Source organism: Odontesthes bonariensis, chromosome 16 (assembly GCF_027942865.1).
Source record: "Odontesthes bonariensis isolate fOdoBon6 chromosome 16, fOdoBon6.hap1, whole genome shotgun sequence".
In the NCBI taxonomy this organism is placed as follows: domain Eukaryota; kingdom Metazoa; phylum Chordata; class Actinopteri; order Atheriniformes; family Atherinopsidae; genus Odontesthes; species Odontesthes bonariensis.
The window spans coordinates 28,746,844-28,760,992 of record NC_134521.1 but is presented as its reverse complement, the minus strand read 5'-3'; the positions used below and the strand labels follow the sequence as shown (position 1 = coordinate 28,760,992).

Genomic DNA, 14,149 nt, shown 5'->3' with positions numbered 1-14,149 from the left:
GGGGTCGAAGAGATTGTTCACAATGGCTAGAACACCTCCACGGGTGAAAGGTTTCGCTGTAACTGCCACTCTGAAAGTAAAGAGGTCATGTTTTGGGATCCCAGCTGAGCCCTAAGCTATGTTGGATAAAGTCTGAGCTGTCATCGAAGTTCAGATTCTGAAGACCCTTTGCATGGTTTTCTGGGAGGAAAGCATCCAAGACTCCAGAGTTTGAGGCGGCAAGCATTTCTTATGTTCTTTTGAGTATGTCGACGGCCTCGGCAACTGATGGGAGGGACTTAAGACCATCATCAACATAGAAGTCGCGCTCTACAAAGTGTTTGGCATCCGTGCCGTATTAATTTGCTCCACATTGTGCTGCATGACGAAGACCATAGATGGCTACCGCCAGAGACGGGCTATTGCCGAATACATGGACATTCATCCTATACTCGACAATCACATTGCTGGGTTTGTTGTCTTTGAACCAGAGAAACAGAACAAAGTCTTGATGGTCTTTTCTGTCGATGAAACTGTTAAACATCTGCTCGATGTCCGCTATCACAGCCACTGGCTCTCTCCGGAAATGCAGCAAGACTCAGAGTAAACTCTTGTTCAAATCCGGGCTGGTGAGTAGCACGTTGTTCAATGAGACACCACGGTGCTGGGCACTAGATTCAAAGACGACTCTGATTTGAGTTGGCTTACGAGGGTGATATACACCAAAGATGGGTAGATACCATCGCTCTGCTCCCTCTGACAATAGTGGAGCTAAGTCTGCCTGGTCGTGATCAAAGATATTTTGCATGAAGCTCAGAAAGGGAGTTTTCATCTCAGGCTTTCTCTCTAGGGTACGTCGAAGAGAAGTGAGGCGACTGAGAGCTTGCTCTCGTTTGTTTGGGAGCCGCTGCCGTGGGGAACGAAATGTAAGGGGTGCCACCCAACTGTCGGTGTCGTCCATAAACATCTCTTTATCCATGACCTCCAGGAAAAGCTGGCCCTCGATGGAAAGACCCACTTTATCGTCATCCTTATGTGGCGGAATCACAATGCGGTTACGGGGAGGGAGGTCAACCGACAACGCCACCTGGGGGAGTTTCACCCTCCAGGAAATTAATGTGGAAAATAACACACAATAACATACATACAGGTTCCAAATAAATCCAGCAGGGCAAGAGACAGTAGGTATATAAAAATGACAATTTATTAAAGGGAAAAAAAGAAAAGGGAAAATAACCTAATGATGTTCCAAAACCTATTCAATATAAACACAAGAAACTTGTGCTAAAGAAAATAAAAATAAAATAAAATAAAATAAAGGACCAGACTCAGTGAATAATTCCCTACACTCCCTATTATATAGATCAGTGAGCAGTGCTGACCAACATATCATTGGGGTCATCAGGTGGGAACCTCCTTTCATCAGTGTTTTGTCTAGTTGGGCCCACGACACCTCCAGGAGGCTAGACAATGACCACTGGCGTCCCAGAGTCACCCCCCTAATGCCAGCCAACACTGCCCCTCACACCACAACAACCATAATCTACCTCAGCCTCTCACCAACTGCACACCAGTCATAGCGGGGTGGGGATGCAAACCCTGGTTTGGGTTGGGGAAGAAATAAAAGAGGTAAGAAAAGCAGGAATGGGATTCAAACCCTGGTTCGGGTAGGGGGTAATGAAAATATAGAGGGTGCCAGAGGTGGAGGAAGGACAAGACACACTAGCAGATTCAGCAGACAAACTCACCTAAACAATCCTATAATCACTAACAATGCCAGCAAAAACAAAGCCATACAACTCACTCCAAGCCAACTCACCCAAAATGGCCGCCTGGTTTCAAAAGGATCACATGTGCCAAACCCTCCACTTAAAGGATAAGACCGGTTTTTTGACATTGGGCCCTTGATTTCACATTATAACATGATGTTCTACTCACCCCTGCTTGTTGTTGGTCATTTGGAGCTGTTCCGAAGATATTCGCGAGGCGTCTGGCTGCTCTCTTGAGATATTCGGCCATGAAACGGTTTCCTATGGGCAAGCTTATACAGGCACAAACTATGCTGTTTATAATTTATTAATTACTGTACACTAGCACTGATAACGTGGAGGTGCGTCGCTTACTTAAAAAAATCCGGGTTACTAATTTTGAATTTTAGCCGAATGAATAAATAGGCAGCAGGTCTGTGGGCTGTCTGTGGCAGTAGCACGACGAGGACGTCAGTAACACCCACTTTACGACAAAAAAATCAAAATTACCTCTGGTGACAGTGTGCCAAGCATATTGAGCAGTGTCCTGTTGAAACGCTCAGGCTGTGGATCTCCTTGCGGGTGATATGGGGTGGTCCTTGACTTCCTCACTCCCAGCATGCTCAGCAGTTCATGGATGAGACAACTCTCAAAGTCTCTGCCCTGATCAGAGTGCACTCTGTTAGGTAGACCATAGTGGATGAAGTACTTCACCCATAACACTTTGGCAACTGTAGAGGATTTTTGGTCTTTGGTGGGAAAAGCTTGTGCATACCGGGTGTAGTGATCAGTTACAACAAGCACATTGCAGATGTTCTTGGAATCTGGCTCAAGAGACAGGAAGTCAATGCAGATGAGATCCATCGGCCCATTACTGCTGAGGTGGTGAAGTTCAGCAGCTCTGGCTGGCAAGGTCTTTCGCTGGATGCATCTAGCACAGTTCTTGCAGTACTTCTCAATATCTGCCTTCATCCGGGGCCAGTAAAATCTCTCTCGCACAAGCCCGTAAGTCTTTTCAAATCCTAAGTGGCCTGACTGATTGTGTAAAGACTGAAGTACTGTCTCTCGGAACTTTTGCGGGAGTAACAACTGCTGACGAGGTGGGGCATTAGGTGGCTTTGACACTCTGTAGATGATAGAGTTATTTAATTTCAGCTTGTCCCATTCTTTCAGCAACAGAGGGATGTCTGCATGCTTCTTTCTGTCAGCACAATGGCAGTCTTTTTGGGAAACAGCTTTCAGTACTTCTCCAATGCATGGGTCTGTTCGTTGGGACCGTGCAATATCAACTGTGCTCAACTGGGGGAGATGGTGTGTGGTCACAGCTGAGACATTGCAGAATGCCTTGGGTACAGCTTGCTTGGGGGCTCCAATTAGGTCTATTGCTCTGTGAGGCTGGGTGTGTTTTAAGCAGCAGGCATGGGACACTTGGCACATTGCTTTTACACCAGCCGGCGGAATCTGCTCCCACCCTTCTTCAAACAGGCCGGACACACCAGAAGGAACTGCTGCATGAGGACGGCGTGACAACGCATCAGCGTCTGTGTTCTGTTTTCCCGGTCGATACTTCAAGCTGAAGTCGTAAGTCGACAGTGCCGCTAGCCAGCGGTGTCCAGCTGCATCTAGCTTTGCTGTAGTGAGGACTTCAGCGCCAGGAACTCCAGTTTGTGGGTGGGATAGTTCTTCTCTGACTGGGATAGACTCCTGCTCACAAAGGCAACTGGACGCAAGCCACCTCCTTGATCCTGGTACAGCACACCCCCCAATCCTACGTGGCTGGCGTCCACATGAAGGGTGTAGGGATACTGTGGGTCAGCAAAGGCCAGGACAGGTGCTTCTGACAGACTCTGCTTGAGTATCTCAAAGGCTGCTTCACACTCTGGACCCCATCTGGATCCGAACGGCTCTGAAGAGTGGAACATTTGCTGTGGCTCTTGGTTGGGCTTGGCCTGTGTCGCCACTTTGTCTTTTCTGGACTTTGGGCTGGGCACGCCAGCCGGCATGCAGCCCTTCAGCAGCTGGTTAAGTGGGTAGCATATGCGTGAGTACTCTTTCACGAACCGTCTGTAATACCCACTGAACCCCAGGAAAGAGCGGAGGGCAGATATGTTGTTTGGGCGTGGCCAGGACTTCACCGCCTCTACTTTAGCCGGATCTGTGGAGACACCCTCCCTGGAAACAATGTGCCCCAGGTAGTTCACGGAGGTGCAGCAGAATTGGCATTTGTCCAGCGACAACTTAAACCCTTCCTCGTTCAGCCTGTCTAAGACCTTCAGCAACCGTTGCTCATGTTCTTCAAGTGTTTTCCCGAACACCATAATGTCATCAAGATACACCAGCACTTCTAGCAGGTTCATGTCCCCCACAGTTCTTTCCATTGCACGCTGGAATGTGGCAGGGGCACCAGAGATCCCTTGTGGCATTCTCTCAAATTGGTAGAACCCAGCAGGACAGATGAAAGCAGTCTTTTCTGTGTCAGCTTCGCTTAGGGGTATCTGATAGTAGCCACTCCTCAGATCAAGCACGCTGAACCACTGGCTTCCACTCAGGCAGGTGAGTGCGTCCTCGATTCTTGGCACTGTGTATTGGTCAGGGACAGTACGTCGATTCAAAGTCCTGTAATCCACACACATACGTGTGGTGCCATTTTTCTTTCTGACTACCACAATGGGGGATGCATACGGACTTCTGGACTCTGAGATGATGCCAGCTTTGAGGAGTTGATCCAGGTGTTGTCTCACGTCAGCCACATCACCAGGGGGCAAACGCCTGGAGCACTCTCGGAATGGCTTCTCCTCTGTCACCCGTATGGTGTGTTCAGTGGTTTTTGCGCAGCCCACATCAAACTCTCCTTGGGAAAAGACCTCCTTCCGTTGCATCATCTTCCTGCACAGTCTCTCTTTCCACTCTTTTGGCACTGGAGAGTCAGCGAAGTTGAATGCAGCGGGAGTCAGCTCATTGGAGTCATTTTGTGTTGCGGGGCCTTTATTCACAATATCCACAGGGAACAGCTGGGCAATGGGCATTCTTTTGTTCAGCTTAAGTTCTCGAGTCGACATGTTCCTGACAACGACTGTGATGCGACGGTTCTGGATCTCATCAGCACTCTTGAGGATGGGAAGTATCATGAGCTCATCAGGAACACTTGATTCTTCAGCCTGCTCTACTAGCACACTCTGGGTGTCCAAAAGCGTGTGAGGGAATCTTGGGATACCGCTGACGGTCACTGTTGCACCTGGGGGTATTATCTTCTCCTTAGCCTCAGCGAGCCACACCGTGCCCATCTTCATTTTTGACCCCTCGTCAGGTGCTTTCTGGAACACCTTGTATGCCTCTTTAATCTCAGGATGCACTCTCATGGTCATCAAGAAATCCTCTCCTTTTAATTTACAGGAATTGAAAAGACGTTTTACAACAGAGGTGTTAGTGCCAACTATTATAGATGCCTCCCCTTTGACGGTCGGGTCTGGACACACCAGCACAAGTGCCTCAACTGTCTCAGTCACTCCCACTACGTCACTGCAGAACCCCAGCCTTAAGCACAAGTAGCCATCATAGGGATATTCTTCAACACTGAGTCCCCATAACTCCAGGCAGTGAATTGGAGTCAATGGTATGTGCTTTAAGTATTTGTGGTAGAACGAGCGGTAAAGGAGGGTGACTTGAGATCCACTGTCCAGTAAAGCTTTGGTGTATATGTTTTCAATTCGAACTGAGACAACTGAGCTAGGGCCAACAAGGCCTGCTGGGAGCGTAGCTTTCTGTCCTTGCAGCGGTTTGCACTTTGTGGAACGTGTCATCACCGGGACACCAGTTTGTTCCCTTACTGGGTCCCTGGGGAGTTTCCCGTCGGCCGTCTGAGCTTTATGAGGCGCTGGTTGACTTTTCGGAGGTTCTCTGCATTCTGGCATTCACGTGCGAAGTGGCCATCTTCCCCACACTTGTAACAGAAAACGTCAACTCGGTCCTGTCGTGCTCTGGGTGTGCTCTCCAGTCTTGCCTCAACTCTTTGGCTGGGTCTCTGTGAGGTCAACGGTGGTGCTGCTGAGGGCGATGAAACGGAGAAGGAGAGCAGGCGTGTCATCTCATTTTTCAGATGTTGCACCTCCTTTGTCAGACTCTCAACAGAAGGGACAGGTTCAGTAGGCACGGGACTGGGGCAAGAAAATGCAGCAGGGCGGGTGCTGTACTCAACAGGAGCTACCGTAGCAGAGACCGCGACATGACTGGCAGCTGGCCTTTCAAATATCAGAGCCTCCTCTGCTCTCACTTCACGCAACAGCTCAGTGAAACTGGGTGGAGGCTTGAATTTGTATACCAACATGATGCGAAGAGCAACCAAGTCATTAGGCAGTGCGCCCCGAGCAACTTGCTCTATGCGGGTCCTGTCCATGTCTCGTAGCAGAATTCCCCCCTTTCGGAACACAGAATGCAGCAGCTTGTCAATTCTGAGGACATATGCTGAGAGTTTTTCGCCTTGCAGCTGAAAGGTGTTTCGGAGCTTGAACATGAAGTCTAGGGCACTCTCAGTGGTTCCAAATGCGGTTTCCAGTACTGCTCGGTAATCATTTGCCGTTGAACTGGGGTTGCTCACTCTCAAGCATCGCACAATATCCGCTGCTGGCCCTTTAAGACATTCAGCGATCTTCTGCTTCTTCAAGGGGTCTGGACACTTCCACTCCTCAAGCAGGTGCGTCATCTGTTCTGCCCAAGCATCATATTCCTCTTCTCCAGGCGGTGTTGGCTTGATACCTGAGAACACTCGAAGCTTTCGGTGGACTGGATTTTCCACAGGGGCTGCATGACATTTGTCCACTAGAGAGGTGATGGCATTGACGAGCTGCACGTTCAGGTCTAACGATGCTGGTGGTAACATGGCAGACGATGGCATTGCAGGGTTTTGCGTGGCTGGCATGGGCATAGCAGGAAATGACACTGCAGGCATGGCAGGGGTTGGCATGGAAGGGGTTAACAGGCCTTGCACATCAGCGACAGTCCTTCCCTCATAAGCCAGGAAGGCTTTCAACTTGGCTTCAAAATCTTCCTCTGGGGGAATCTTCATAGACAAGGCTTCAGCAGCAACACTGACCACCCAGGGAGCCACCTCAGTATTAAGGGCTACCTGCTCAGGCATCTGAACTACACTGACATCCTGTGATATCTCAAGGAGAATTAACTGACTCCTACCACAAGCTGCCAGGAACCTACCTATGATTTTGGACCTACCAAAAACTAGTGCATTATCTAATGTATTGTACACAACCTCATCAGTAACATTTACTGACACATTACTAAGCACTATTGCTCTTTTGAAATCAATACCCTTGTCCTTACACCAAATAATTACCTGTTCAGCCTCCATATTTCAATACAGTGTAAATTTATACTAGTATTTTTCTTCAAATGGTCAACACAGTATACTCACAGTAGTATCAGTAAAATCACTAATGATCAAAATAGCAAAATTAAGCTTAAACATTAAATTTCCAACATAGTATATGCAACATAGTATACTTATTCAGTAATATCAGTAAAACTACTACTGTTATCACATTAAAATAGCAACATTAAAACATCAAATATTAGAAATATTAAATTCACATTGACCTTTAAAACACAGCAATCAAATTCAACCTGCTCATCAGCATTGTATGGCGTTAAGCTATTTACGGTCTAGAGATGATTACTCACTTTACCAGAGGCCTGGGGTAAACAGTAGAAATGTTTACTGATGACTGCTGTGCTTTCTAAGGTTGTGCTCTCGAGCCCCCACTCTGAATTACACCTCAGAGATTCATTTAACACACACTGTTCATATTTTAGTTGATAAATCACACATAAATAAAACAGAGTAAAACATTACGTAAGTTATATTAAACTAATAACCATTTATTTGAGCCCACAGTTGAAAATGATAAGCCCAAACACAATGGCAAGAAATGCAGGACACTGACAAAACCATACACAAACAAGAAAAAGAAAAATACCCGGCCGGGGTTAAGCAAAGTTATTGTGGGTACCCTGATGGCGCGCGATGGAGCTCATACCGTCTATTGACCTGAAGCGCTTACTCACAGACAGCCGACAATGTAATCCACCTCGTATCCAAAAACGTAACATCCACCGATATCACCCGAGTACCGACTCCATGACCATCCAAGGTAACGGTTTTCTGACACGAAGTAGCCTCCTCTGTTGGTCTTAACACCGCGACCCGGTCTTAACAGGCTAGCGGAGTCTCCGTAGTTGGCCGTTCGTTAGACAGATTATCCAACTGTCAGTGTCAAACGGTAGAAAGTATCCAACTGTAGAAAGTGAACTAAACTTCTCAAACGAAACATAACTCATGAACTGAAACCAAACGGACACAGAAAGACAGTGTGTCAAACTGCTCTTTCTCCTAAACGTCTGTAGTTGACATGTTGACTTAAAAATAACTCATTAAACTCTTTTCCAACTCCGTATCGTCCGATGTCTCTCCCGTTCACAATCCCCTCCTACGCTTCTCTTCCCGTTCCCATGACAACCTCGTTACCCTGTCAACCGAACAGCAGGCCGTATAGGAAGCTATAATATTCCGTCAACAAAATAAAAGTTCATATAACAAGTTGTCTACAATGTTAGAAATACAATATATTACATTAGATGCTTATTAAAACTCTTATTTAAAACATATATTAGTGCACCAAAACATATCAACACATACTTGGCTTTAGCCAATATTTCAGGTGTGTTACAGTAAGAAAAAACTCAAATGTGCATTTTGGCTCCTACAGTCATCTTAAGGAATTTAAAGTGCTCGTCATACTTTATTATAGATAGCCATATAAGGCACATATTGCATCAAATTGCCAAGTCTTAACAAATGTATATCCATCCAACATTTCTCTTATTCTGCAGGAGAGTTCAATGGTGTCCTGCTTGGGGACAGAGGCTATTGTAGCAGTCACAGTGTGTGGATTAAGAGTTCTTCAACCTCTGACGATATCAACATTCCTATCGGGGGATGTTTACGTATGTGGATAAACACCAGATCTTCATTTTCTTTCCACAAAGGAAAGAGAGACAGAAAACTGCCTAATTTACAACAACCTTCGGCCCTTTGAAAGCTTTTTGGGGGAGTCGAACTAGCAACAGACACTCGCCATAAATTGGAATAAGCTCAAATGAACAAAGAACTCACTCTTGGAAAAGTAGGAGACCTGCCTATCTTATCTGGACCATAAATCGAAGTTGACACTTTAAACCCCTTTTCACCAGAGAAGAAACCAGATGGCTACACGCGAACTGAGAAGACTGTCCTAATACCTTACTAAGACTCACTTTTAGTCGAATCTTAAAACCGTATTAAATGTGTTTGATAACTTCATACAAGTTCTTTCAGGTTTCCAGCTTGATCACAAGACGCATATAGAGACAATTTGTACGATTCTGGCTTAAATATTGACGGAGAACTGATCTTGGTGGAAAATGCCCAACCTGCCTGATGGAACCACATTGTCCCCTAGTGGTCTGCAGTGTTGAATAGTTGAACATTTAAATCCCCAAGGACCCAGTAAAATGGACAAGAAATATGCAACAATTTAACTTTTAACGATGTCCCTTCGGTATCTATTTGTTATTTGTTTGGTATCCCCATTGTTAACACAGAAAATTAACATTGTGTGGTTCGCTATTCATATGTCATGACTTTACAGATATCCATCTGAATTTTGAGACTCATAATCGTCTGTATCATGTTGTGTTATTTTGTGTCTTTATATCACAAGTCTATGATATACCTTTAATCTGCATATCTTAACAAGATGTGGTGTTTTCAGAATCACCGAGAGAAATGTTCTATGAGACAGAGTAATGGAGAAATAAGAATTTCTTTGTTTCATCCAGAAATCCCCACATAAAAGCTGAGTAGATCGTCTTACACAGAGACACACAGGCAGACGTTCACCACAGTTCAGGCATATCATTGGCTGAAAGAGTAGTGTAAGCTTACGTCATGCCCCGCCTCTGAGAGTCAAACCACGGACACCGCGAATCCAAAAGGCAGAGGAGAGTTCAGAACGCAGATCACAGTTGCTCAGAGAGAGTTGATTCGTTCTTCAGTTGTTCAGGTTTTCAGAGAGTTGGAGATGACTTGAGAAGAGAAGAAGAGGAGAGCTTACCAGAGTTTTGGGAGTTTCCCAGAGTCTCAGGAGAGAGGGGAAAGACGAGAGGATGAGCGATGCAGAAGACGACAGAAGGAAGGACCCAAAGAAAGACGAGAAAGAAAGACCCGAACAAGGATAAGAAACAGAATGAACTTTTCCTACCAAAAAGGCCAACTCCAAGCAACCTTTTATTAATCTTCTGTGAACTTAAGTTCGCTTCATCAGAGAAGCAACGGACCAACTCTGACACTCGGACGAGTTTAATCATCCTGCACAGTGAAGTCTTTGGCATCAGCGCTCCCGTTTCCCGGTGAAGAGAAACAACCGTCTAGGCCGCTGCAAAACCCGCTGAAGTAATCCACGACTACGGAAGGCCCCTGGGAGCAGAAAGCAGAGAAAACCCCTCGGACTGCGTGGCCACTACCTGCCGTGTTCCGAACCGACTAAACAGAACTTCAGTAACGTAAGACCGACCCGTTTTTCACCTTAAAGTGGGTTTGATGGATGTTTCGAGACTTTCACTATTAGAATGATAAATTAATCCAAAGATGTCAGTCTTTAGCCTCAAATAGTAAGCCAAACCTAAACTATTTGAATAAATCCAGTATCTCTCCATTCCCCATATTTTATTTTCCATTCACTGAGTGTTTTATATAATCACCCATATTCTATGCATCTCCTGTTTGTTTTAAGGTTCATGTCTTTGCTCATATCATTTTAATAAATAGTTCATATATCTATATATATGTTATAATCACGGATTTTGTCGTATGCTTTCTTTACGTAATGTCTGTCCAACCAAACGAGAACTTTCACGAAAGTAGCGAGATATGAGACTGATTATTAATCGATTATTAATTTAACATACCAAGAACGTAAGATTTTAACAGTTGTCCTCCCTGGACTGTAACTTAAAAACAAGTTAAAACAACAGGAAGGTGGTGCCCTATATTCGAGGTTTAAGGTTTATTGAGACTGTGAGAACATCTTATAATTCCTTATATTTAATACATATATAAATGCCCAATAACGCTACACTATGCATGCTGGCGGTACCTCCTCACACCATATCCTGATCCAGGAAGAAGGGCATGCACATGCACATGCACATGCACATGCAAAAACAAGGGCACGGATAGAAATGACCTTTGGCCAAATTAAATACAGGTTAATTGCTTAAAGTTCTCAGGAACTATGGCTGACTTCTGACAGAGCCATCTTAAATTAATAGTATACTTCATATTTTATACATTTTGTCTTGTGGACAACTTTTCAGGCTCAAGTCTTTTCTTCGTTGAGTCCCTGCAGGTTCTAGCGCCTGAAAGGACTTAGTTTCTCCTGACACAGTGAGGGACCTATACAGGGACACATATTTCCTTTGATCCTTTTTGTTGTGACCCTTGAGTTAGAACTTCTTTTCATAATTTAGCATTGACACAGTAGCAGTTTAAGTCAGAGCAAGTGTAAGAAGGCTAAATGGACAGAGATGATTTATAACTTTCCACACGTTTAGGTCCTGGCACCCCACTGTGAATATAAATGTAAAAAACACATTTCTAATACGTTGTATGAACCGTACAATAAGTTTGAGTTCAAGTTGTGTTGAATTGTTTAATTATTATTACATGTTTCTTAAGCTGTGGAGAGAAAACAGAATTAAATACATTTCACAACATGAAATTCTCCTTTATATGAATTTATGCTACCATCCCTCTCCAGTTTCATAATCTCTAGCTTGATCTTTTTTATTTTCAGTTTCTTGTGTTCCATATCTAGTTTGGTGCTCTCTTTATTGGACAAACACATTTCTTCAAAGGCTACTTACCACTCTGAAATATTTTCCTGTACTTTACTTTCACCTGCTGCCAGGTACGCTTTTGGCTGTTAAGATAGCTCCTGTTGAGATATAACAGTGAAAAATTAATATGTGGGTCTCACACTCACGATAATACAGTCACAAAGTATGATGATACGTGTCGATTATTGGGTTATTAATAAAGTGAGCAGGGCCAGTATATTTGTGCTGTACATCTCATACAGAGACAATTCAGCATGCTTTATGTAAACAAATTATAACACAAAGAGGACAGCATAATTACATGAGGACAGTAAAATAAATGTCTAACAAAGACAATGGTATGAAACTTTCATAACTTACGCATTTAGTCTGTCTGCAGTTGTTTGCCATGACGTTTTTTTTCGCTTTTTTGATCGCAGCTGTATTACCATTTCTGGTGATGACACTTTTAAAATCCTCATACAGCTCCATCAGCATTATTTGTTCAGCTGCCGAAAAAATAACAGCGCTATTGCTCTCCTTTTCACACAGATCTCCGTTTTTCCACCATCCACTCGTCAGAGCTTCTTACGTTCCTCGTGCACTCGCACTTAGCTAGGCTATGTAAGCCTCGCTTGGATTTGCCTCACCGAGATGCAGCTAAAATGTCTTCGTGGAACGACTTGAGGCTTAATTGGGAGATGGCGCTAGTTCAAGCGACGCTTTCCGGCTATAGCCTGGCTTTCTTTAGCTACTTTCGTGGAATACCCCCCAGGTGTGCCGTGGGATTTCGTGGCAACCATACGGTATTATTGCGATTGTAGTGGACCTATAGGTCTTTAACACAACCCAAGTCAACCTGTAAGCACCTCTTTTAGCTCCTCCCCATGCTGTATATAAAGCCTCAAAATGGCTCCCTTCAGCCTCTTGCTGAGCTTGTGTGGTGACCTAATTCAGGTGGTGAGTAGGGTCCCCGTTTCATCATCATGTTTGGTGCAATCCTTTGTCCGACTAATATGTGTTTTGTCTTTGTAGGTTCACTTGCTGCTGTGCTTTGTCTTTATTAGTTTGTTTATACTGTTCTGTTGTGCTGCTTTGTTAATTTGTTTGTACAGTTCTGCTGTGCTGTTTTGTTAGTTTGTTTGTACAGTTCTGCTGTGCTGTTTTGTTAGTTTGTTTGTACAGTTCTGCTGTGCTGTTTTGTTAGTTTGTTTGTACAGTTCTGCTGTGCTGTTTTGGCAGGGGCTGGGCCCTGTGCGCGGGTGGTTTCTTTCTTTTTTTTTTTTTTTTAGCTACTTAAAGAACAAAGAAATTGTTTTATTTATACCAAAATCACAAATCTTCACTTTTACACTAAATTCTGCTATATTTTAAAATAAATTAACAAACAAAAAAACAGACAAATTAAATTAAGAAAAACAAACATAACCCCGAATGGGCCCCTTGAGCAGTCCCTCTCTGTGTTATGAGTGTTGTAAGTGTTTGTGGCAGATTTTGATGCTTGATGACTGATATTGGGGGCTCCCATTTAAAGCACTGTGGCTCAATGTCAGCCATTTTCACAGTCATGATGGATGACAGAGTTCCATTCAGAGCCAATGTGTTCCTGGTCTTGGTTTTATTGAGCCCCACCATGGGAAAAACCCTCTCTGCATCAGCATTTCAGTGTGGCAGAACTAATACCAGTTTGGCAATTGTAGATAGCCTTATTGGGAATCTGCTCATACCAGTCACCTTTGAAAAAAATTAACCACGGAAGCCTAATTACACTCCTACATATTTTTCATTAAGTTGCTCATGTCAAAGGGTGTGTGCTGAATATTTAGGTCTACTACTCCAACGAACACTTTAATCGGCAGGTATTGGTCTTTTACAAAGAGTAGGAAAACTAAGGTAACTAACAAAAGATTCAAATAAATGAAGATATGACCTGCTGATGATCCTGACGGTTCTCTTCCACCTCCAGCTCGTCTACAACTTCTGCACGCATTCAGAGCATAATAGGTTATGTCCGTTGTGCATTCATGGATGCGTGCTTGCAGCTGAAAGCTATTTCAGACCTTACCCGGCAGCAAGAAATTCTGTTTTCTGATTGGCATGTGTAGCGTGTGAACTTGTTGAAATGCGTGTGTCTCACGCTCAATGCGTGAGACTTGAGAGCCCTGCTGTTAGTTTGTTTGTACTGTTCTGTTGTGCAGTGTTTGGTTGGTTCTACTTTTGTTTTACTTGTGTAGTTCTTTGTCTTTTAGGTTGATTATTGATTTGATTATTAGGTTTGTTAACCTTTCCTTTTTTTGAGTTTCAGTGTGGCCTGGGTGTTATCAGGTGGTGAGGACCTCACTTCCGTTTTGGCATGCAAGTACACTGGGGCACTTTTAGCGTGTTTGTGATGGCTTTTCAATTGTAGTGTTGCACCCCAGCTTAAGAAAGAGACACACATCCGGTAGTATGCCTTCCCCTGAGACCTCAGCCCACTGATTTTAATTTTGTTTGTCATT

The 14,149-nt window shown here is 44.3% G+C and overlaps 1 protein-coding gene across 1 annotated transcript; it reads right to left on the bottom strand.

Annotated features, from left to right (window-relative positions):
* Window positions 1-5,550: 5,550 nt before the first annotated feature.
* LOC142401371 (paraneoplastic antigen Ma1-like) lies at window positions 5,551-6,861 on the bottom strand. Its single transcript, XM_075486771.1, has one exon. The coding sequence runs from the start codon at window positions 6,859-6,861 to the stop codon at window positions 5,551-5,553; it is 1,311 nt and encodes a 436-aa protein (XP_075342886.1).
* Between the last annotated feature and the right edge of the window lie 7,288 nt (window positions 6,862-14,149).